Below are 25,491 nucleotides of genomic sequence, written 5' to 3' on the forward strand. Positions count from 1 at the left end.
GCTCCTGCCGGGAGATTCGCGCCCCTTCTGCGCCCCCTTACCCTCCCCCCCCAACAAGCACTGATTCAGACCAGCCTGTGCGCTGCCGCCTCTTCTTTCGCCCTCGCGGGGCTGCCCAGCCCACAGGGAGGCTCCTGCGGAGGGTCTTCTGGGAAGCTGGGTCACGTGTGCCCCTGGCACGCCCCCAACACCCCCTTCCAGCCTCCAGAGGGCAGGGCCTTTGGCCAGGCAGGGGATGAGCCCCCCAGAGGGAGGCCAGGGTGGAGCCCTGCAGGCCCCCCTCAGGCCCTCCTGCCAGGCCTCTGCCTCAGCAGCCACCTTCCAGGGCGCCAGGCCTTCTCCACAACCTGACGGGCCCGAGCAGGGTTGGGGGGAAAGGGAGGGGGGGTCCTTGACGAGCACAGAATGTCACCCGAGAGGCACAGCTCTGGGTTCGAGGGACGCTGGGGACCCTGGCTACGCCTGGGATGTGATGGACACACGGGGTCTGACCCAGTCCCAGTAGCTCCCATTTCCCCAGCCTCCGACCATGCACAAAAGCTCCCCAAAACCCCCGGAAAAGGGGGTACTGATGCCACCCCCCTCCCCCGGGAAGCGCAGTCACTGCCAGGCTAGCCGTGTGACCCTGGGCAGGTCATTACTTTTGTTTGCTTCCCTTTCTTCATCTACAAAATAGCGAAGATAACAGGCCCATGTGCGGGGCCGGCTGCGGGCTGAGCCCGTTATACGATCCGGGCCTCACAGCCATCCTGGGATTGCGGCCTTATCCCCCTTTTATGGCAGAGGAAACTGAGGCCGGGAGTGTTTAAAGGACAGCCGGGCAGGAGCCCCGCCTCCTGAACCCCGAGGCTGCCTCCCAGCCTTCCCTGGGGCAGGAGCTTACAATGAGCGGGTTTATTCCAGCCTCCGGGCAGCAGGGGGCGCCCCGGGTGGGCCAGACCCCCCTTCCCAGAGGAGGCGCTGCGGCATGAACCAAGCTGTGGGTAGAGAGGATGCTGGGAGGTGGCCGTCCTGCCTCCCTGGAGAGTCCTCCGGCCCACTGGAAGCCCAGGGACTGCTACCAAAGAAATGAGGAGTAGGTGGCCCTCTACAGCCCCGCAGGCCGAGGTAGTCACCAGCTTCATGGGAGGCTTCCGGGGTGACCGTGAGGGCTTGGGGGGGTGCCCTGTGGGTGTAAGGAAGGGCCAGGTGTGGTCCTCTCGTCACACCACGTTATCCCTGATCTCCCGGGTTCTGCCCAGCTTTCTCCAGAGGGCGCCGGCTCTCTCTCATTCTATTCGCTAGACTTGGGGTCCCAAGATTCTGGGCTTCTGTCGCGGGTGTCCCCCATGTTGCTTACTTCTCACACTAAGCTCTGCCATCGAGTGTGCAGGTGGAGGTGCTTCCCCCAAAGCCTGGACGCTCCTTTCGGGTGGAGTCTCTACTCTGGGCCTAGCACCCATCTCAGGACTTCAGTGGAGCCGAGATCTCCCCAGTGGAAGTATTGTCCCCGCCAGTCGGACCTTCTGATCCTCTTCCACGCTTACTCATTTCTCCCATGGATGCTCCTGAGGGGAGGCATCCACACACCCGAGGCCTTCCTCTGGCCTTTTACATCTAGCCAGCCACAGCCGTGTTGTTCTGGGACCCCAATCAAGTCAGGGCTGCCGTTTCTCCCGAAAAGGGTGCCGGAGATCAACTTCCCCATGTTCCACTTGCCATCCCTGAGACGTCCCGATGGTAGTCATGACTCAGAACCGGAGGACAATGGGGGAAGATCACCAGAGGCAGAAAACCAAGGGATTCTGCCTACAGAGTTCCTGGAAAGGAAGCAGTAATAGATGAGGAGCTCAGCAAAGAAGATGAGTGAAAAGGCACCATAAGGTTATCATGCGAGATAGCAAGGCAGAGCTGCTTGGCTCTTATTGCTTCTCTTAACCAGAGGAGGATTCTTTTTTTTTCCTGGAAAGAGCTAGCAGTAGGGACTAACCCAGTAATTTCATTGGTAGAGACAATTTCCTGGACCAATGCAGGTCAGAACCTTCTCTACAAATTACCATCTTAAGAGAGTTTTCTAGAGCACTGAGAAGTCATATTCCTGGAGAGATCAGACAGAAACAGTCAATTGGGCCATGAAACCCCAAATAAGGAGGAGAAAGTAAGAAAATGCCAAGTTTCTCTTGTTAAATTCAAATCAGGGGGCAGCTGGGTAGCTCAGTGGATTGAGAGTCAGACCTAGAGACGGGAGGTCCTGGGTTCAAACCCGGCCTCAGCCACTTCCCAGCTGTGTGACTCTGGGCAAGTCACTTGACCTCCCCATTGCCCACCCTTACCCCTCTTCCACCAAGGAGCCAATACACAGAAGTTAAGGGTTTAAAAAAAAAGGGGGGGGGGAATTCAAATCATTGGACCAAGGTGGATTGGCTTCTGCAAGAATTAAATTTTAATGGTTTAACTAAAATATATGAAGATTATAAATAATAATGGTGGTGGCCCATTCAAAGTGTTGCTCAGAGTCGAAATGACTTTAATAACTTTTATTTACAAAAGAGGTGGAAAGGGTGAAAGCAGAGAAATCCAAAAGGGTAGAGAAAACATTAGCCTATCTAACTAAATAATGCTATAATGCTCCGGTGCTCAACTCAGCCAGGACTTGTTGACCTTCAACCAGAATTAAACTCTCTCCAGAAGACAGAAAGGGAAAGCCAGCTGTCCACTCTTCCAAGTTCCCCTCCAGAGGCAGGTCAAGACAATGACTCAAGCTGAAAGTGACCCCTGAGGCCAACTTTATTCCTTGAGCCAACCTTCTTGAAGTCCAACTCCTTCAAGCCGACTAACTTCTTGGAGTCAGTGTTTCTTTTAGCCCCAGAAATTCAGGGCACAATAAGTGGCTTCTTGTCCCTTCCCCTTTTCACAAGGGCCAATCACAGCTTCCAGATTGTCCAGCACTATCCAGGGGGCAGTGTTTGTGGGAACCACATCTCACCACCTGTAGAGGTGAATGCTCATTGAAAGAGTTCATAAGTTCCTGGCTTATTGAGGTGTGAATTCTCATTTCCTGGCTGACTGAGTTGAAAGGGTGGAGAGTTCTCCCACCTAATGCTAAGAAGGGTGTTCAAGCTTTTGTTGATTCAATTCAAAAGTAGACAAAGGAGAGTTAATCCTGTCTTCACAATCTGGTGAGGTACTAAGTAGAGACACTTAAGTTATTGTTAACTCAAAAGACAAAGGAAATAAAGGATTCCCTTTCACAAGTGTAAACTCAGAGAGAACAAAGAATTCCCTTTTACACTTCTCCAGGGCTAAAACTAGTCAATATGATTGCTGAGTTGCTTTATGACCTCCAAAAGGTTGCACTCAATGAGAGATGCCAAATGAATGGATGCAATGTCCTAAATTGGGAAGTAAATGAGATTTGAGAACAGTAGACCAGTCTACTAAAATTCTAGAAAGTTTTTTATATCCTACCTCTGACATACACTAGATGGGAGACCTTGGGTGAGCCAGTTATCCTCTCAGTACTTCAGCCAGCTCTCTAAGGATAAAAGTTGCAGAGAAGATGCCCACATGGATTAGCAGAGGAAGTGATTCACTGGACATTCCCTACCCTGCTTAATGGATGGAGCCAGTCTATTCCTTTTATGAAAATAGTGGTTAGTGAAATACCTACTGCATGGTTTCCTTGCTATGTAACCAGTCTGGTCCAGACACTCCTCTTTATTTTCTGAGAAGCTGTTCCAAATGACTGGATTGTCAGGGTCCAAATGTAGGGGTTCCTTTGTCACTGATGATGCAAATGGGTTGTTACAAAAATGTTGACAAACATGTTCTATCATCCAACTATTTGTGGTCCTCTTGCCAAGTTCATCCAAGCTCTTGGGATGATCTGGCTAAGTGGGGCGCACGCCAAGTTTTTCCTAGACTCGCTTCCTACTTTTCATTATTCTATGAGACGATGTTGTTTGTAATTTTCTGCCTCCCCCCTCCGTACTGGTTTACAAATGAGTTTGTATAGTAAAGCAGTGTTTGCCTCTCTTGGCTCCCATCTCTCTCCGTTTGGCAGAGAGAGAGTGTGGCATGGTAGATAGAGTTAGAAAGGCCCAAATTTATACAATAGGGAAAATAATGCCGCTGATGTTTACCATGTAGGGTTGTTGTGAGAGGCAAGAGAGATAATGTCTGTAACGGGCTTTGCAAGCATTAAAGTTCCAGAGACATGTTGGCTACCTGTTAAGAAGTTTAAGTTTGCTAGCTTAAGACTTTCTGGGCACTTTGACCCCCTTGTGATGATGGCATTACTTAAGATTTTTGCACGTTCATAGGACAATGGATTTAGAGCTAGAAGAGACCTTGGGCACCATCAAATCTACTCATCTCTTCATTTTAGAGCAGCTGAAATATAGAGAAACTATGACTTGTGCAGTCACATCGCTGATAGGAGTTTTGAACTCAGGTCTTCCAAACTCAAGTCCACTTAGAGCTCTAAGAGGTTAATTGAGTAGCCCTGGATCACACAGAATTCAGAAGCAGAATTTGAACCTATATCTTTCTGGTACTGAAGCCAGTTTTCTACCCTTTATATTCCAGCATTTTTGTTTCATTCAATGGCTCAAACTATGATCCATATGAGTTCTAAGGATCCTTATCCCAATTCCCATTCTTATTGATGAATCTCAGATCTGGAGTTTGGCTAACCACCTCTTCCCTCAGGATTCTAGGGGTACGCCCAGAAGAGTCAAAGGTGATTCTCTAAGAACACTGGCTCAAGCCCCCATCAGTGTGCTTCCTCCCAAGATTGTCAGCCAAGAATTATTTAGTCAATCATCCATAAGAAGCTTTTTAGGGAGGGGTATTTCACCAAAGTGGTACATTAAAACCTGTTCATCCAAAATATCCCCCCCCAAGTCTGTGACACACTTTCACACTAATAAATACAGGTTTCTGGGGAAATGGGCTCACGCTTAGATAGTAGATGAGACAAAGCGGGTAACTGTTCCAGGTTGCTAGAAATCCTTTTCTCCCATTTTTATAGTGCTCAAGAAGTTCCCCATAAGAACAGTAAACCTGTATCCAGCTAGTCTTGGCTCCCAATACAGATGTTGCCAACAGCTGACCTGGAGATGTTAAATCCAAGACACCAGTGGGAAGATAGGAAGTCCAATACGCTTCCATAAGTAGGACATTCTCCTCCAGTCAAAGCAGGGTGGAGTGGAAGGAGATCTGACTGAGGACTCTTCCTCCGTTCAAGGCTGTTCTTCACAGGGTTCTGCTAGGCCTCCATATTCTTTCCAATTTCTGAAATGAATCTCTTCTCAACGACATTTATGACTTCTAGATGATCCCAAAGATGCTGCCAGGTTTCCCTAAGCATGATTCAACCTTAAAGGCATTTTAACACTTAGTAGATGCGTTGAGAGATGGTCCCCTGGTAAGGGTGTCAGGGCTAAAATGGTAGGATGCTTTCGATCCCATCCTTAGACCAGTCCGGGGTGGGAGAGATCGAGATTGATTGGTAGATGTTCACCTGAAAGAGGCCGAGAGGTTTTTCATGACCTCGAGCTTCACAGGAGCTAAGCCTGCCTTGGGTCTGCCAGGGAAAGCTGATGTTTCGGGCTGAGTGTGATGGGCAGGCTCCAAACAGCCAAACAATTCTGTCTCCACAGCATGACTGGATCAAGTCTGGAGGGCCGCCTTCCCTTCAGAGGGCTCCATTCTAAGAGGGCCTGACAAATGAGGGGGGAGGAAGACTCCCCTAGTGAGGCATCTGGAAAATGTAGCGTGCAAGTAGCAATGGAAGGAACTCGGCATGCTGGGCTTTGGAAAGAAAAGACTGTGGAGAAAGGAAGGAAAATACTGGAAAGGCTGGCATGGAACAGATCTTCACTGTTTCTAGGGAAGCAGTGGGATAAGCCACAGATTTCAAACCTACATAAAAAAAGAACTTTCTAACAATCCCACTTCTGTCCAAGAGCCTTGTCTGCTGCTCCCCATTCCTCCTCAGGACCCTCCATTGCCTTTCCCCTTTGATTGGAATCAATTCCTCCCCTAACTTCCCTTCATGGAAGGCTCAGGATGTTCCCATCACTTGCTGGCTTGGCTTTGACTACACTCAAAACATCCTCCTCCCCACCTCCAGCCCCAGCCCGTTCTGATGGGTTCTGTCTTCCTTCTGGGCGGCATCATCTCCCTCAATCTGACTGTCACCCCCTTGTGAGCAGGAATGTTTTTTTTCCCCTTTTTCTTATTTGTATTTCTAGTGGATAATTCCATACCTGGAATATGGCGCTGCTTAAGAAATGCTTCTTGGCTATTAGTCGTGACCTCTCTTCAGACTGCATAATAGATTTGTTTTGAGGGGCTCTTGGGTGCACTAAAAGCAATATTCTCTATCAAGGCTATCTGTTTTGGTAGCAGCTAGATGGCAGGGCCTGGAGTCAGGAAGACCTACATTCAAATCTGACCTCAGACACTTACTAAATGTATAGACCCTGGGTACATCATTTGACCTCTTTCCTCAGTTTCCTCAACTGTAAAAATGAGGATAATAATAGGACCTACCTCAAAAAGCTGTTGTGAGACTGAAATGAGATAAATTGTCAAAGATCCTGGCACACAGAAGGAACTAAATAATCCCCCTACTAGCACATAAATCCCTTAAAGGCAGGGGACTTGTCTTATGTCTTATCTAAATTCTGTATCTGATAAATCACCTAACTCAGAGCTCTGCACACAGTAGGTACTTATTCAATGGCTTTGGAACTGAATTGTAGCAATAAGTGATTCCCAAACAGAGCAGACCATGATGGCCCCAGGACCGCGTCACTAGACATTTTCAGGCAAGAGACTTGGCTGCCATCTATCTGTCCTCTAAAGGTGCTCCAAAGGGATTACCAGACTTGATGGGAGATCGGGTTAGCTGGCCTTCGAGGTCCCTCCCCACTTGAAATGTGAAGGTTCTAGAAGGATTTCAGTATGTTTAATCATTCAGTCTCCCTCTCTGTTATTTTTATACCCAGATCCTGTGCCCATCTGTTCCACATCCCTTTAATTGTCTGAATCTCATAGCCCTTCGCAGGGTGCAGGAATACAGAATCTGTCACCGCAGAAGCTTCTGTGCAAGCAGAGAGTTGTCAGTGTTCTGCAGAAGCCATTTCTTTTTCCTTTAAATTCCTTCCCCACTGCTCCAGCTGATGGTCCTCGGAGAGCCCTGCTCTGCTTTACTCTTCCTAGGATGCCTCCCATAAGCATCCTCCCCTCCGCCTATCGGAATCCCTCAGTTCCTCCAGGGCTCAGATCAAATGCCCTTTCCTGCTTGAGGTCTTAACTTGTCCTCCCAAGTAATAATCGCAATCAGGACAACCAGCCTTTATGTAGGGGGGGGGGGGAGGCAGAAGGGGAAAAGGTCCAGGCCTTGGGGGCAATTTCTGGGATTCCCAAAATCTGGGCTCCCTTGGACTCCTGGGTCAGCAGCGGAACCACATTGCCATGCCTGGCCCATTAGCACCGCACACTCATCCGCTCACTCATTACTTGGCTTTGCTCTATGGTTTCACGGCTCCTGGTGAGGACTTCCCTTCACTGCAGCTTACCAGCCCCTGCTGCACAACTGAGGATCTCAAACAGGTGTTGAGCACTGACAGAGACAGAGAAGAGCCTTTTCTAGTCTTATAGCCAGTTGATGCCAGAAGTAGAACTTTGATCCTCCAAGTCTTGCTGACCCCAAAGCGGCCCTCTAACCATCATGCTTCACTGCTTCTCAGTGCTTTGTCACTCACTGAATGTCAAACATGGGATCCATCATTCCATAAGAAGAATCTGTCCTCTGCTTGGCATCTGGAGAATTCGGGAATAAGAGACCAGCAGCTGCAGGTCTGGCTTCTGCATCATCAATTCCAAATCAATTGAACCCAACACTTTTAGTTGGGAGTTAAAGCCCCGAGATGCCCCCACCTCTTGCCAACTTCCTTCACTAGCCCTCCTTGAGTAAAAATAGCCCAAAAGCAAACACCGGAGCCAAAGCTACCTCTTGGGATGAGTAAAGCACTCAAAAGAGTGGCAAATGGGGTTGCAAGTCCTCTATTTCAATCAGTCAATTGTTCAGCATTTATTAAACCCCTCTGTGGGAGCAGGAAGTACAAACATTGAAGAGGACATGGATCCCTTGAGGTACTTACCATCACCCTGGTTGACCCTGATGTCCAAAGGCTACTTCTAGTAATTGATTGCAGTGACATGCGCACACAGTAGGAGCATAATAAATGGGGAATTTAGCTGAATCAAGGTCACCAAAGCTTGGATTTGGTGACCTTATTTGATTCAGCTAAATTCCCCATTATATATATATATAGTTTGCAGACTGATGTACAAATATCTCATTTTATCTTTACAAAAGCCCTGGGAGGTAGTTGCTATTATTACCCTCATCTTATAGATGAGGAAACAGGTAGATAGAGGTTATTAGGTGACTTGACCAGGGCCACACAGAAAGAAATTTTCTGAGATTGGATTTGAACTCGGGTGTTCTCGAGCACTGAGCTGCAGACGTAGGAAAGAATGGAAGGAGACAGACAGCCCCTGCAGTCTCTTCAAACTCCTCTCCTGAGAGTATGTGAATTAAATGGTGGATGAGTGACTCGGGTGGATAGGATTGTTCTTAATTTCCCAGCTGGCCCATTGATTGACAACCACCAAAGCTAGATGAATCTCCAGTCAGAGGAATCATTTTAATAACTTTCTGGGACCCTGAATAACCTCATTTTTCTCTCCTTCCAGTGTTCATTAGTTCAATATAAGATTTGATATTAAGCACAAATGAAGTCCTCTCATCCCCTAGCTCACACCTTACTCCTCCTCCATCTCCCCCAAGCTCTTTGGTAACTTGGGGGAGGGGTTAGCAGTCAACCAACAAGCATTTATTAAATGGTTTGTGTAGAAGGAAGCAAAGACAAATGAGAGTCCCTGCCCTCGGGAAGCTTACGTTCTATGGAGCGAGCGCACGTGCACTCATATATACAGATCATGGCACGTACGCTGTGGTCCTCCTCTCTCAGATCCAAGTCTGCTGTATCTTCTTCCTCCAAGTTCTCAGATCCCCTAAGGGTTGGGGAAACTCTTCTCAGCTATCACTTCAAAACCCCACTGGCTGTTTTGCCCATGGGGGGGGGCAGGAACTAGCACCCCAGATCCACAATCACTTAACACTGCATAGCTTTTAAAAAGGAATATTTACATAGTGAGAATAAAGTGCCAATGTAGAAACTATAGCACCATATTTCCCTCAACACCTTACGTGTTGCTCTCCATTCATGCCTGGCTCTCCATGACCGCATCTGGGGTTTTCTTGGCAAAGATGCTGGAGAGATTCCCCATTTCCTTGTCCAGCTCATTTTAGAGGCGAGAAAACTGAAGCAAGGAGCGGTAAGTGACTTGCTCAGGTCTGAATTCAATGACTGAGCCAGATTTCAACTCAGAAAATGAGTCTTCTTAACGCCCGGCCCAGAATTCTATCCACGGCATCAACTAGCTGCCCCGATCCCGACTCATCCATCTCACTTGGATCTGCTGGGGAAGACGATAGATAGTAAGGATTTGGTGCCATCAAGTTCACGTCAAAAGGCAGCATCCTGGCCACGGACTCTTCTTGGGTCCTAAAAACCACTTCCAAGGTTTTCTCGGAGCATTGATAGAATATTGATCCCAAACCCACCCTGAATTCCCGTGGCTTCTGCTCCCTGCCTTGGAAGCTCCCCTGGTCAGAAAATCCACTCCGTGCGCACAGAACAGAAAAACAGGAACAAAACGGCCAAGGGGACACCATTTTTCCGGGGCTATTTGGTCATGGGGTAAAGGTCCCCCTGCCCTTCCCACTGTAGTTCAGGATTGCAGTAAAAGCAGGCTAACACAGGGCCAGGGACCTGGCTCGCAGTCCCCACAGAAGTCCACATGGCCCCAGGATGGAGGCTCAGTTCCATATTCTGTCTCCTAACCCAGCCCAATTTTTCCTGGTCTCTTCCTCCCAGAAGTCTCTACAAAACCAGCCCTGAAAGGTCCATCCTCAAATATCAACATCTGGAAGCTTCTGGGGTAGCATCTCCATGGCAACAAAAGGTCCCAGTAGGCTGTAGCCAGGCTGCGAAAGATTTCCAATGCCAAATGGGATTTTTACAATTGACTGAAGCTAAAGGATGCAACCATATACGTAAATGTGGTGTCATAACTTAGGAAACAGCAGGGGCTGGAGTAGCTCCGATTCCCATCACAAGAAACGCGAAGGACTGAAGAAGCTTAAAACTTGGGGTTCCCCCCCAGAAAAGTCATTTGCCTTCTAGGAGGCATGAATAGTAGTCGTACACCAGAAAATGATGGAAAAGCTACCTCACCTCCTTAAATTCAGAGGTCAGTTTGCTTGTCAATTAGAATAATCGGGCTGAGCCTGAGACCCAAATGCTCAGGTTCTGGTGGCCTGTGAAAGGGGATCGTGAACTAATGCTGTCGAGACCTTGTGTTTTGTGTGTGAAAACTAGAAAGGCAAGAAGGAGTCAGGCTGCGAAGAGCGTTAAACAGCGGGTAGGCGCCTTTTCTCCTCAAAGTAACAAAGAGCTCCTGAAGTTTATTGAATGAGGGGGGTGACTATCACCTAGTTAGACCTGAGCTCTAGAACTATCACTTTAGCCACAGAGCAGAGGCTGGTTCGGAATGGGGGGAGATGAGGCAGAAAGACCAAGCCAGCAACTTTCAAAATGGGTAAGATGGCTAGATGGTTGCATGGATGGATGAATGAGTGGAATAATCAATGAAGTGCCCAATATATGCTAGGCGCTGTGCTAAGTCCTGTCTTTGATGCAGAGCTAGGTGAACATGGGTGTCTGACTCCCACAAACAATTCTCCAAGTGTATATGCCATAAGATTATTGATATTCTTTTTTTTTAATAACCTTTACCTTCCGTCTTGGAGCCAATATACAGTATCCACTGCTCCAAGGCAGAAGAGTGGTAAGGGTAGGCAATGGGGGCCAAGTGACTTGGCCAGGGTCACACAGCTGGGAAATGTCTGAGGTCAGATTTGAACCCAGGACCTCCCGTCTCTAGGCCTGGCTCTCCATCCACTGAGCTACCCAGCTGCCCCTCACAAAATTATTGAGATCTGATTTGTGGAGTTTCCATACTGATAAATTCACTTGTCTGGTCCACACACTCCCCCCCAGTACCCACAGAAACACTAATAAAATGATTGCATGTGAGAGAAGGTACACACCTTGGAAAGTCTTACTACAAGAACTGACTGGCATCCTGGGTTTTGTAGTCCAGAACAAGCCTCCCCTTCTCATCCTTGAGTGCAAATTTGGACCAATTGTGTTCTTTGAGCAAAAAGGAAGACTTGAGTTATGCTCAGGACACACAAAAAAGTCTGAGAAACAGACTTAGAAAGGAACGGAGACTTCAAAGGATAAGCACCCACAGCAGGGAGAAGATCCTATCCCAAGCCCTACCCAGGATTTAAGGAGTTGATCAAGTCAGAATTCTGATGGCTTCTGTAGGAGGAGAAAACAAATGGAGAGATTGAAAGGGGAAAGTAGAGGAGGGCAAACTCATAACAGAGAAATGAGATTAAGGAAGATTATCAACCCCAATCAGGCATCTCCAGGCTAAAGGTTCGGGTTCAAGCTTTCTATCTCTTCAAAGATGGAAGTTCCCCTCTACCGACAAACGGCCATTCTTGCCGCAGTGCTTCCTTTTTTATTCCTGTTCAGTCAGAGATACCATAATATACTTTGCTGACTTCTCAGGTCTAAATATTTCTTGTATCCCAATATAGATTCTGCTGGCTTCTTTGGTCTCAATATTTCCTGTATCCTGATTTTTCTTTCAACCATAAATAGGATAGAGGTTAGGATAACCTCCATCTCTTAATAGGATAAATAGGATAGAGACAAATATACATTTAAATTAGTTCAGACAGGTAAACCTCTGCCTGAAGATCAGAAGTTTTCCTAACTAGGGGCTCTGAGCTATTATGGTTGTACTATTAACTCTTGATCTGCTATAAACAGGAAACAGCCAAGGTAGAACTCGGGAGCTATTAAATTGTCTAGAGCCTGAAGGGAGCCACTTCTTATAACAGGATCTAGTTGATTAAATCTCCCCAGAAAAGAGAGGGTTGGGAGAGAAAAGACCACCTTAACCCTTCTCCCTCCTTGTCTACCCTAGAGAGGAGATAGGGAAGACCCTGGAAGGATTCTGTTGTGTCCCCTATCCAGCATGAGGATGGAGCAGAAAAGACTGAGCTCTATCACCCCCCACCAATATTATGGAAAGATCTTAGACTTTGAGTCGAAAGGGACCGTCATTTCCCTCTCCCCTTCCCCAATCGTCCCAGCTTCCAGGGTAGGTCTGGTCCTGCCCCACCTGTAAGTGGCTGCATTCAAAAACCAGCCCTGATGAATGCCTCCTTCCATCTGAAACACTTGAAACTGATTGTGTTTGGGGGTGTTTCCTTCCCCAAATGCCTCTTATTTCTTATTTAACAGAAAAAATAGCTTTAATATCCACCACTCCGTGGTCACCGCAAGTATCTCCAGCAAAGGCTTTTATGAATCTCATTTATCTTTTTGGTCACAAGGATAATGCAAACGTTCTGTTTCTCTTTAAGTAGCAACATTCTTCCAGAAAGCAGGACCTGCATTCCCAAGAGACCAGAGATAAGGTTTATCTGAGAAATGCATTTTTTTGGTATTATGCAGAGGCTCCGTCAGGACAAAGGCAAACCTATTTGTCACTGGATGTCTCCCCGAATTTCCCAGAGATCTCGGTTCTATTGGCAAGTAAGGCAGAAAATAGAGCTGTTCCCTGTATCATGCAGAAAGTTCTGACAAATCATTGAGGGGGTCTATAAAGACCAACTAGGACAACCCTTTCATTTTGCAAGTGAGGAAACTAAGGCCCAGGAAGATGGTGACGTAGGAGGGCCACGACCCAAACTCAGTCTCATTCTCCTTTCAAGAGGCCCCCTGTTACCTCAGCAAAAATGGCCAAAGAAAGGGGCAGCTGGGTAGCTCAGTGGATTGAGTCAGGCCTAGAGATGGGAGGTCCTGGGTTCAAATCCGGCCTCAGACACTTCCCAGCTGGGTGACCCTGGGCAAGTCACTTGACCCCCATTGCCCACCCTGACCACTCTTCCACCAAGGAGCCAATACACAGAAGTTAAGGGTTTAAAAAAAATGGCCAAAGAACTCCAGTTATTGGGTGAAGGTGTAGCCTTCCAGGGTCACTCTAAGAGGAAGCAATGGGTAGGGGATGGCATGGGGCAAAGTTCTCTCTGCCCAGGGTGACCATCTCTCTCCCTCCTGGTCTTTCTGTCTGACTTTCAAAGGAAGCTCTTTGTGAGCTACATCAGAACGGATGCCTCCGTTCACTCTGCCTGCTAAAGAGGTATGTGGGGAGGGTCCCAGGGCCCTCTGCCCTGGCTGGTCTCTCTTCTTTTTCCTTTGTTACTTGGCTAAATTGATTAAATAGGTGACTTGTTCAGGAGCCTCAGCCCCAAGAAGACATCTCTGAGAGCGTGTGGGAGCTGACTCTGGCCCTAGGAGGCTTATCACATGGGAAAGGCTCATGTTTGGGTTTTGTTTTGTTTTCTTTTACCCCAGAGGGCAGAACCAGGAGCCACAAATGGCCTTTAAGAGGAGCCTTACTTAGCAGAAACTTGCTATGGGCTGGGTGGCTCCAGGAGATGGTGATCTCCTTCTCCCCGGAGGTCCTCCAGCAGGGCCTGATGATGTCCTCTTGTCAGGTACATTGAAGAGAAAATCCTTAGTTAGGTGTAGGTTGGACTGGCTGACCTCTGAGGCTTCTCTCCCTCCCTCTCCTTCCTTCCCCCTCTGAGACTCTCTTTTCATGACTTATAACTGGATTTCAAAAACTTAAAGCCAGTGAATCGGAATCCATGGAAAGAGCCAAGAACCTCCAAGGAATTTCCCTTCTGATTTTTGCTTCCAAATAAGCCTCTGGGCACATGAAGTGGCTTTTCCCAGGCTCGCCAAGATCTTGTTGACTGATCTGTGGTGGTTCTCCTCACCTGGGTTATCTGGGCCTCCCACAGGAATGGGATCTCCTGGGACTGATGCACGAAAGCAATGATCTCTGTCCCCAGGAGGGCGAGTGAGCTGTTTCTAATCTGACTGTCAGATCTCGGCTTAGCCTGGGTGTCTATGCCAGAGCCCTGATTTCCCATCACGCTAAGCAGATCACCAGCTGCAATTCTCCGATAAGATCTCGGCTATTTCTTACAGCTGTCAGCCCCGGGATTAAGAAGGTCCGCCGCCAGCAGCTCTGTGGCCCCCAGCTTGCTGGGCCTGAAGAAATGACGGGTCCTTCTTTCCCCTCTTCCATCTGCACAATCGCAGTGCCTCAGTGTCCCAGCTTTATGGCACATTTAGCCTTCTGTTTGGAGGACGGTCACTCTAGAAGCCTCCGGCCAGCGGGGAAGAGACGGCTCCTATTCCTGCCCTCTGCCAGCTGGTGCCAACATGCCTAGAAGGACAGCTTCAAAGCCTGGAGGAGCTGAATTCAGATGGGACTTGAGCAAGTCACTTAGGATCACAGAGAGAGGGAGGGAGAGAGAGAGAGAGAGAGAGAGAGAGAGAGAGAGAGAGAGAGAGAGAGAGAGAGAGAAGGGACCCTAAAGGCCAGCAAGACCCATCATCTCATTCTACAGATGAAAGAACTGAGGTAGAGGTTGGGGACAGGCCCAGAGACACACAATAGATCAGTGTTAGAGCCTTCCTGACCACACGCCCAGAGCTCTATCCACTCTAACACTTCACAATTTGGGAAATTGAAAACGGAACCTCCCTGAAGCTGAACCAGAACTTCCCTACCAGATATAACTACCTGAGTGCTGAGTCATATAGGGGAGCACCTGGGCAGCCTCACTGGAGGAAGGATGAGGATGCTGCACTCCCAGAGTGGTCATTCCCACCGAGACGATGGCCTCAAAAGCCAAGCCTGCTGGGATGTGAGGTCTTGGGCTTTCTTAGCTGTTCTGCCAGCCGCTGAGGGGGCCTCCTTTTCTCTGTCTCCACAGAGTCATTGACCCCCACCTTTTGCCTTGGATGCCTGTCCTTTACTCCTAACCTGAGCTTGCTGGGCATGGCAAAGCTCGGAGTTTCCTAATGAGTCTAGCACTTGTGTATCATGAGGTCGTAGAGCTGGGAGGGACCTTAGAGTACACATGAGGAAATGGAATCACAGAGAGGTTGAATAACTTGACCAGAGTCGTCCAGCTGACGTCTGAGATGAGATTTGAAAGAAGGTCTTTTGATCCCAAGCCCACTTCCCTGTCCACTCTGCCATGATACCTCTCCAGGAATTGGGCTTGTGGCTCATGGAGAACGTTGGCTTCTTTCTCTCAAGACACTGAGAACACCGAGTGTTCCTCCCTTTTCCTGATGTTGACTCTTACTCTGGCCCCTAAAGGGCATGGCAGGCATTTATCGCTGTTGGCTGCTGTACTGACATGCTTCACTTGAAATAACTAGGATAGAATAAGAGAGAGTTAAGTCAAGGCAGGACCTCCGAGGTACCAGAGTGATACATGATGTCCTCCCCACCCGAATGCACTGTGGGTCTAATCCTATTCTTATATCTCTGAACATGGAGTTTCCCCCAGTAGAATGTAAACCCCTTGAGGTCAGGAGTCATTTTTCTTTTCTTTTTTCATACTCTGTGCCTTCTTCACAAGGCCCCCCCACTGCACTTTAAAAACAGAAACCTATGCTACCCCAAGTATTAAGACTAAATTATAGCCACCAATGATAATAAAAGGGTCATTTTGTGGCAATTCCCCCATGATACCTGGTGTGGTGAAAGGACCTTGGGCTTGGAGTATTTAGATGACGACTCTTCATCCATTTCCACCTCTCCATTGCCAAAGTCATCCATGTAGCTCAGGCCTTCACCTGTCTTTCTGAACTCTTTCCAGGCTCCCATTTGCCTGCCATCTTTCCTTCTTTACTATACCCCATACTTTATTACCTGGCCATTTACCCCCCAAGACACCTTTTTGTACATATGGCTATCTACACTGAAACTTTCTTGCCTCTGAAATAAATTATAAATTCCCCAGCTTGGCATTCAAGGCTCAACCCACCATGACCTCTCAGCATGGAAGAGAGAGCTCTAGGCTTGGAATCCAGAACACAAGAGTTTACATCCAGCCCAAGAAACGTATTTAGCTCTGAGATTCTTGAAAAATAACTTGTCCTCTCTGAGCCTTGGTTCCTCATCAGTAAAATAACTGAGCAGAAGAAGAGCTGCTCAGCTGAATTCATTTTGATTTTCTTTCCATAGGAGAATTGCCATGAATAAAATGGAATGATAAGACAGAAAAGGTTTAAAAGGGACTTAATACCCAAGATTAGTAAGGAGATAGTAAGAGAGCCTCTGGCTGTCCTTGATGAATTCAAGTCTCCTTGCGCAGGTTTCTATTTCTTCTATTTTTACTATTTCTTCAGGCGCTGAAAGAATTAAGAGGTTTGATGGCTGAGCGTCTATCAATGATCTTTGAAAAGTCGCTGAAAATGGGAGAGGTCCCACAAGATTGAAGACAAGCTGATATTGTCCTAGACTCATAAAAAAGGAAATCTGCCAGTGATAGCCCAGTGGGTCAGGTTCTCTTCCTAGGACAATACAAGAACAGATTATTACAGATGGGTGGTGAACATGTAGAAACAGAAGCAATGATTCTATTGAGCCATCAAGAATAGGTCATGCCAGACTAACCTCACTATGTTTTATTAAACAGGATGACTGAGCTAGCAGATGAGAGGGAAATGGTGGATGTAGTTGATCAAGACCTTAACAAAGTTCTGATTAAGTACGTGATTTTTGTGGAGAATCTATGATAATATGATCAGATGGTTTCAAAACTAGTTGGACATCCAGCCCAGGGAATAGTTGTAAATTGTGCATTGAGGTCAACAGTGGGTCATCCCAGGGCTCTGTAGTTGATCCTATATTGGTTAAGCCTTTTTTCATTGCCTTAGACAGAGGCATAGATGTGACACTTATCAAATGATACTGAGCTGGGAGGAGAGCTAAAACACTGGATGATAGAATCAGGACCCAAAGGGATGTTAGCAGACTAGGATGCTGGGCTGAAAGTAACAAGGTGAAATTCAATAGGAATAAACATAAATTTCTTGTTTAAGAACATAAAAACCTGCCAAAGTATATTTTTAAAAATCTTGAATAAGTTAAAAACAAACAAAAACCTCCCCAAAGTATAAGATGGGGAGGGCATGGTTAGATACAATGGGTATTGTGAAAAGCATCTTGAGGAGAGCAAACTCAATATATGTCACCAGCATGATGAGGAAAGAAGAGGGCTACCATGATCTTGGATTGTTTTGGAAGGCAGAGCTCTCAGGAATGGGTCATTAACAGTCCCATTGTACACTGTCATCATCCTCTCTCATCTGAAGCATTGTTCTCAATTTTGGTCACCGTGGCTTAAAATCAACTGGAGATTGTCCAGAGGAGAGCAACCAGGGTAGTAAAGGACTTTGAATCCCTGAAATATGAGGATCTACTGAAGAAACTTGGTAGGTTTAAACTGGAGAAAAGTCAAGGGAATCGTAATAGCTATCTTCAAGGTTTGAAGGGCTATCATGGGTAAAAAGGATTCAATTTGTTTTGTTTGGCCCCAAAGGGCAGAATGAAGAACAAAGGAGAGAAGGAGCTAAGAGGCAAACTTGGGCTTATTATTTCCTAAAAATTGGAGCTTCCCTAAGAAGTGTTGGGTTCCCCATTGATGGTGATCTTGAAGAAGAGCCTGGATGACCACTTGGTGGATTTGGGGATGAAAGTTTCTATGATGTATATCTTGGATTAGAGGGTGGCTTCGGTTCCTTCCCACCCTCTGATTCTGGGATAATAATAGCGACTATCTCTGAGAGTTGTTGAAAGGATCAAATGATCTTCTGAGAATGTGTAATTCATTCCAAACATATCATCTGCCACCTCTCTGTTGCATGTTCCTTGGAAGTCAGTCTAGGTCACAGTATTGACAGGAGTTCTGTTGTTGTTCAGTGTGGTTTCAAATAACATCTTTATAGTCATTGAATAAATAATCTTTTCACTACATCATCCTGGGGTGGGGAGGAAGGGATATGTGTGTATGTATGCATGTATATATAATAAATGTATTCCATGGCTGTCATTATTATTCTCAATCCTGTACAATGCTTGGAAAAACCGTAAATAGAGATCCAGCCTTGATGTCAGGAAAACACATGCTGGGCTGTACATATAATCCTCTCTAAGACTGTAAGTGACAGTAAGTTAGAGAGAAATTACTGATCAGCTTTGGTGCATGGAGGCCCCACACCAGGAAATCCCTAAAGAGATAAAATCACAGATCCAGACCCTCCCTTCCCCCCAAAGCCCTCTACTTCAGCCAGTAAGATCAGAGGTTAAGCAGCTATGTCCTTTGTCACCATTACTATGTGAAAGAGTGCTAGAAGTTCTAACTATATCAATGACAAGAAAAAGTTACCAAATAAATATATTGTTTAAGGAGAAATGTATTAATTTTTTATTATAGGTAATTTCTTCTTTGCTTCTCTAACTTGTTTATGATCACTCTTGTTCCCCTCTATGTCTAAACCATGGATGGACCCATTTGGAGAATTTCTTGGTAACTAGTGTGAGATGTTGGTCTCTATCCAGTTTCTGCCTGACTGCCTTTTGGTATTCCCAGTGATTATTGTCAAATAGTGAGTTTTCTATCCCCATAGCTAGGATCTCTGAGTTTACCAGCCACTAAACTACTGTTCTCATTTACTTCTGTCTATCCCTGACTTAAATATCAGGGGGAAAGAGAGTGATCATAAACAAGCTAGAGAAACAAGGAAGAAATTACCCATTAAATCAATGGAAGAGGATTGCAGAAGGTAAAATGCACCATTTTGGTCATTAAAAATGAATACATTTCTCTACAAAATGTAACAGTTAAATTTAGTGGTTGGACTTAAATTATATGAAAATTATAAATCTTTTATTTATAAAAGAGGTGGAAAGAGTAAAAGTAGAGAAATACAAAAGGGTAGAGAAGACATTAACCTATTCAACTAAATATTGTTACAGTGCTTGGCTTGGCCAGGACTTGTTAATCTTCAATCAGAATTAAACTATCTCCAAAAGACAGGAAGGGAAAACCAGCTATCCACTCACCCAAGTTCCCTCTAAGAGGCAGGTCAAGACAATGACTAGAGTTGAAGGCGACTCCTGAGGTTAACTTTCTTCTTTGAGACAACCTTCTTCTTGAAGCCAACTTCCTTCTTGGAGTGACTCTCTTCTTGGAGTTCACTGTCCACTAGACTCCACTTTACCAGACTCCCTGCTCAGGGATTTTTCACGGCTTTTATGGTGGTTTCCTGTTCCTGCCCCCTTTTCATAGAGGTCAATCACAGTTTCCAAATTATCTGAGTTGTCACCTTTGGATTCACATGTTTCTGAGTGTGTGAACTCTTAAAAGAATTCAAAAGTTTCTGGCTGTTTGAGTTGGGAAAAAAGAACGGAGCTCTCCAAGTATCTTATTGGCTTCTCACCTAGCATCAAGTAAGGTGTGAATTCACTAAGTGGTTTGTGAGCTCCTCTACCTAGTTCAAGCTTATGTTGATTCAATCAAAAGGTGGACAAAGGAGAATTAATCCTGTCCTCACAATTTAGTGAGGTACTAAGTAGGAGTACTTAAGTTATTATTAACCAAAGTTATAACTCCAAAGGCAAAGATTCCTTTTTTACAAGTGTGAACTCAAAGAGAACCAAGAATTCCCTTTCACAATCCCCCCTGTGATTCTTTGGAAGACTAGTCTCTCCAATGAATCATTTTACATAATCAGAAACTACAATAGTCAGAGATAAGAGGGAAATGAAAGATAGGGAGAGAGAGAGAGAGTAAACCAATGTTTTCTAGGTGCACTGACAATAAGCTAATTAAGGGGTAATCCCCTTTGGCATGCAAGTTTACATTCAAAATACTTGTGTTCACCCCCCCACACACACACACACAGTTCAATTAATTATACTCCAAAGTTCATGCTGGATCTTCTGATGCTGTGGAGGTTTTCTTCAGGCATCTTCATGGTGCCTTCTTCAAACAATTCATCTTCTAGATTCAAAGAGTTAAAGAGCTCTCTTTCCTGAAATGTTTCTTTCTCAAAAGATTTTTTAGTTTTATGGCAATTATACAATCCCTATGGCAATTATACAAAACAAAATCAATGCTGATAAAATTAGAAGAGAAATATGTAAATGGGTAAATGTAGCATGTGATCCGATAAAACATCTGATAAAAAGTTTCATTTCATTTCTAAGACATGTATGGAATGGATTCAGATGCCTAAAAATAAGAGTCATTCCCCAGTGGATAAATGGTCAAAGAATATGAAGGAAGTTTTAAGTGGAAGAAATTCAGTCTGTCAATGGTCCTATGAGAAATACTCCAAATCACTAATTATTACAGAAATGAAAATGAAAACGGCCCTAAGGCCCAACCTCCTATCCATCAGATTGTCAAAAATGACCAGAAAAGACAAATAACATGCTGGAGCATATGCATGCAGGCATGACATTAATGCAGAGACCATTAATTAAAGTAGGACATTAAGCATATATTAAGGCAGTGCAGCTGAGAACTGGTCTAGTCATTCTGGAAAGCAATTTTGAACTGTGGACCTAAAGTCATGGAACTGTGCCTACATTTGACCCAGTGATACCACGATTAGGAAACTCACTCAGATTGACATTTAGAGCAACTCTTTTGTGGTAGCAATGAACTAGAAACTTAGAGAAAGAAGAGCTGTCTATCAATTGGGGAATGTATGAATATGATGGAATATTATTCTTTCCAAAAAATGATAAAGGGGATAGTGTCAGAGAAAACTGGGAAGATGTGTGAATTGATGTAGAGTGAGGTGAGCAGAACCAGAAGAATAATTTATACAAGAAAACCACAGCATTGTAAAGGTAAAAGACTTTGAAGGGCTTAAGAATTCTGGTTAATACAATGACCAACCACAGCTTCAGAAGACTCGTGATGGAACATGTTACCATATCTTGAAGGAAAGGTGATGGATTCATGGTGCAGAATGAGACAGAGAGAATTTGAACATGGTTAGTAAAGGAATTGTTTGACTGGGGACATTTGTTATAAGGATTTTGTTTTTCTTTCTTTTTCCATGTGAAGTGGGAGGTGAGAGGAAGGGATGGTATATTTTTATTAATAAAAATTAGTTTAAAAGTAAGCAAATAGAGCACAAGCTGACATAGTTTGAGAGAGTCAATCCCAGGGCCTCATCCATGCAAAGAATACCCTCAGTCCAGCAGGTTACATCCATGAATGAAAGGGGAGAAATTCAGCAAATGATGCATGTTGTTTGGATTTTAACTTAGATGAAATGTCAGGTTTTACAGATTGGCGCCATAGCATGTGTGTTGCTATTACTGTGAGTTGTGTGGAGTAGCTGTTAGCCATAATTCATATTCATATTAATTCTCTCTCTTTCTCTCTGTCCCTGACTCTCTCTCTGTCTCTCTGTCTGTCTGTCTGTCTGTCTCTCCTTCCTTTCCTCCCTCCCTCCCTTCCTCTCCTCCTCCCTCCCATACAATAGGAATAGGAAAGCTGCCAGCAAAAAGGTAATTAGGTGGCTGCAAATTTCTCTTCCTGGGGCAGGTTAACAGAAAATGAGTCTTTAGTACCTGGCAGCTCTTCACAGACTCTTTGTTATTCAGTCATTTTTTAGTCACGTGTGACTCTTTATAGCTCCATTCAGAGTTTTCTTGTCAAAGACTCTAGAGTGGTTGGCCATTTCCTTTTCCAGATCATTTTACTGATGAAGAAATGGAGGTAAACAGGATTAAGTGACTTGCCCAGGGTCACACAGCTAATGTTGGAAGCCAGATTTGAATTCAGAAGGATGAGTCTTCTTGTCCCCATTCCCAAGGCGCTACCTAACTGCCCTTAGTAGACTGTTCATAATAAGCAAGCCCCTCTAGTGAGGGGAAAGAATCAACATTATGTCTGCTGGGGTGGGGCTGCTTTCTGCCTAGTCCTAGCTGGTATGATTCGATTCCCATCTCACTACATAATTCTCAGGGCCCCATTTGGAGAAAATTTCAGTATAATGAACTTCCCAGAGAGAGTATTGTCAAAACTGAGAGGGGGAGGGAAGGATTTAATGCCTATGAATGCCACAAACTGACACGTGCATTTGTATGCAAATCTCCTTATTCAGGATGCATTTGCTATGTTTGGGAAATACTGGATCAAGCTGATGTGCCAGTGACTTGCCCTTTGCAGCCCCATCTGCACACTCCCTAATGGGATTTTTCATCACTAGCATCAGTTCTCTTCCTAGTATTTGAAAACTGAATTAGAAATGACTTATGGCTCTCCTGGACCAATCCACCCCCCCCTTCTCCCTACACCCAGCTAAATGCCTGGTTTCTGGGAATCATTAGAGTTCTCTGAAACCATCCACCTCCCCAAATAACCCAAATAAATATTGGGCTCCTTTTTGGTTGATTGTCCTATTCTTTTTGCCAGCATTCAAGAGTTCTAGTTTCTCCTTTGAATGACATGAGCAGGACTCAAAATCACATTGCAAATTATTTCCACATGCATTAGCTCATTCCACCCTCATATGACTCTTGGAAGCAGATCATGGTAAAATAAGCCCATTTCCCAGATGAGAGACCTGAGGCTCAGAGAGATTATATGACTCATCAAGGGCCAGACCACTAGCAAGTTAGAAAACTATGATTCCATTTGCACCTGGCTGCTTCAAGTCCTTTCCTCTGGCCAAGGAGATCCCTCTTCCCTGGAGACCAAAGTTGTAACTAGGATGTGGTGACAGGGGTCTCCTCCAGGGCTGCTGAAATGAAAAGGCTACTTAAAGAACATATAGGAACGTGCATCTGGCACCGAAAATAGGAAGCTACCAGTGGCATCCTTGGTGACATCCCATGAGCCCTACCCCACTCATGGCACCATAAGAGGATGTATTTCCTGCCTCTTTCTTTAACTCTGTTTTGGGCTCAACTAAGGTGTAAAAAACTGCTAGTTACAGCTCTGTGGGAGACAACAGTCTGCAGCTTTAAAAGACCACTTGGACCAGTATATGGCTAGATGAATTATATTCATCATGTAATTAGATTTTGCCTTATTTTATTCTCCATCTGGCTTCCCTGAGGTGATGGAAAAGGCTGTAGGAAGGTGTAATAATTCCCCAGGATACACATTAAAAGGAAAGAGGAGAAAATTGCTCAGGGCACCCTGGTCTTCAGAGTCCAGGTCTCTCCTCCCTCCCCTCTGCCCCCACTGCCTTACTCTGCTCTGCAGTTACACCTGAGGACTCTCTCTCCCTCCAACCTCTCTTTTCACCAAACTCTTGCTATAGTTATCTCACCAAGCAACTTAGCACTCAGCCTAAGACCACTGTATGTCTTCTCCTCCTCCTCCTCCTCTTCCTCCTCCTCCTCCTCTTCCTCCTCCTCTTCCTCCTCCTCCTCCTCCTCCTCTTCCTTCTTCTTCTTCTTTTAATAAACCCTTATCTTCCGTCTTGGAGTCAATACTGTGTATTGGTTCCAAGGCAGAAGAGTGGTCAGGGTGGGCAATGGGGGTCAAGTGACTTGCCCAGGGTCACAGGGCTGGGAAGTGCCTGAGGCTAGATTTGAATCTAGGACCTCCTGTCTCTAGGCCTGACTCTCCATCCACTGAGCCACCCAGCTGCCCCCTGTATGTCTTCTGATGGTTAAAAGGATACAGGTCTCATTTCTTTAAGAAGAATGGGTGCTCCCCAAGGGCAATAGGGCTGTGTCTTCTGTTTCTTTTGTATTCCGTCTCCCCCAAAATGGCGCTTAGCACAGGACTGGGAGCATGGAATCTGATCATGAACATTTGTCTATTGAAAAAATGGAACTGCCATCAAGGCAAAGCAAGAGTGAAAGAAGAGCGGCATCTTGGGCTTGTAGTATCTCTGAGCTGGGAGTCAAGAAACTCAAGTTCACACGATCACAGATTTAGAGCCGGAAGAACCAAACTCTTCACGTTACACGTATATAAACTGAGGCCCAAAGAGGGGAAGGGCTTTGCCCAAAGTCCTGCTTCTAGGAAAATGTCTGAGGCAGAATCCAGCTTTTCTTGACTGTGAACTCTGCGCACGTCCTTGGTTTTCATCGCACTTGACCGTTCTCTAGCGTTTTACATTGTGTTTGACTCTCTCCATCTCTCCTAGAGCGCCACGAACACCGCCCTGGACTGGCTCGCCTCCACCCTGTCTGACTGCCGCTTCTCGGATTCTTTGGTGGGATCTTCCCATCGTGCCTATTAATCTCGAGTTTCCTCCAAGGTTCTGTCCTGGCTCTCTCTTCGCCCTCTCCTCAGCCATCTCTCTCGGTGATCTCATTCACTTTGGGGCTTTCATCCGTTTGCAGGCTGTTCCCTGGTCGGTGCAGCCGCCCCTTATCTCTTCCTGAGCTCTGATTTTACTGACCAAATGCCTTTTGTACTCCTTGAATGGGACGTCCAGTGCCAGGGGAATACGAGGCTCCAAAGGCGCCCCGAGAAAACTCCGCTTTTCCCTCAAACGTTCCCCTTTCCCCAATTTCCTGTGACTGCCAAAGGCACGGCCAGTGGCTGGGATTTCAGCGTCAGCGACATTTACTTGGACCAAAGGTCCGATCTCCTGCCGAGACTCACCCATCTACTTCTGTAAGTTCTGGCCGATCGTCACCTTCTCTGCATTCCCGCTGCTGCCACCTGGTGGCCCGGCGCGGCTCTGCTCACCTCCAGTTTAGATTATTGCAGTGGGCTGCTGCTTGGTTCCCTTGCCTCGACTCTCTCCTCTTTCCCGTTCATCCTCCGCTCGGCTGCTTCCCCTCCTTCCCCCTGACGGATCGCCACCCTCCCCTCCTTACCCAGTAACTCCCATGGCTCCCCGTGAACTCCAGAACCAAACAGAAAATGCTCCGGCATCGAGAGCCCTCCCAACGCGCGATCTCCCTCCCTTGGCACTCGTCTTACATTTTATCGTTGGCCTTCTCGCTGTGGTCCTCTCTCCTGCCTCTGGGCCATTCCACTGGCTGCCCTCGTGCTCAGAGGCTCATCGTTCTCCCCTCTGACTCCCGGCTTTCCTGTTTTTCTCTGAAATTTGGCTCCAATCTCATTCTCGACAGGAGGCTCGTTCTCGTCCACACGGCTCTCCTCTCCCTGCATCTTCCCTTTAACTCTCTCTATCTCCAGTGTGCACAGCTGCATGGGCTTTGTCCCCCATTAGGATGCTCCTGGAGGGCAGGACCATGGCAGACATTTGGCAATGGCTTCCTCAGTGCTTGTTGACTGACTCACTTTATCCATTATGCTATATTGCCTTGGCTCTCGTCCTCTCTCTGGGCCCCACGTTTATTCCTTTGGTCCTTAGTTTCTTCATCTATCGAGTGACAAGGTTGAACTAG

General features: G+C 46.1%; 1 protein-coding gene across 1 annotated transcript in view; it reads left to right on the forward strand.

Annotated features, from left to right (window-relative positions):
* VPS41 (VPS41 subunit of HOPS complex) overlaps positions 1 to 24,368 on the forward strand; it is a 164,958-nt gene extending 140,590 nt beyond the window's left edge. The window contains exon 22 of the mRNA XM_044675398.1: positions 24,273 to 24,368. Within this exon, the coding sequence (XP_044531333.1) occupies positions 24,273 to 24,368 (96 nt within the window). The remainder of the gene's footprint in view (positions 1 to 24,272) is intronic.
* The last annotated feature ends 1,123 nt before the right edge of the window (positions 24,369 to 25,491 follow it).

Source organism: Gracilinanus agilis, chromosome 1, assembly GCF_016433145.1.
Source record: "Gracilinanus agilis isolate LMUSP501 chromosome 1, AgileGrace, whole genome shotgun sequence".
NCBI lineage: Eukaryota > Metazoa > Chordata > Mammalia > Didelphimorphia > Didelphidae > Gracilinanus > Gracilinanus agilis.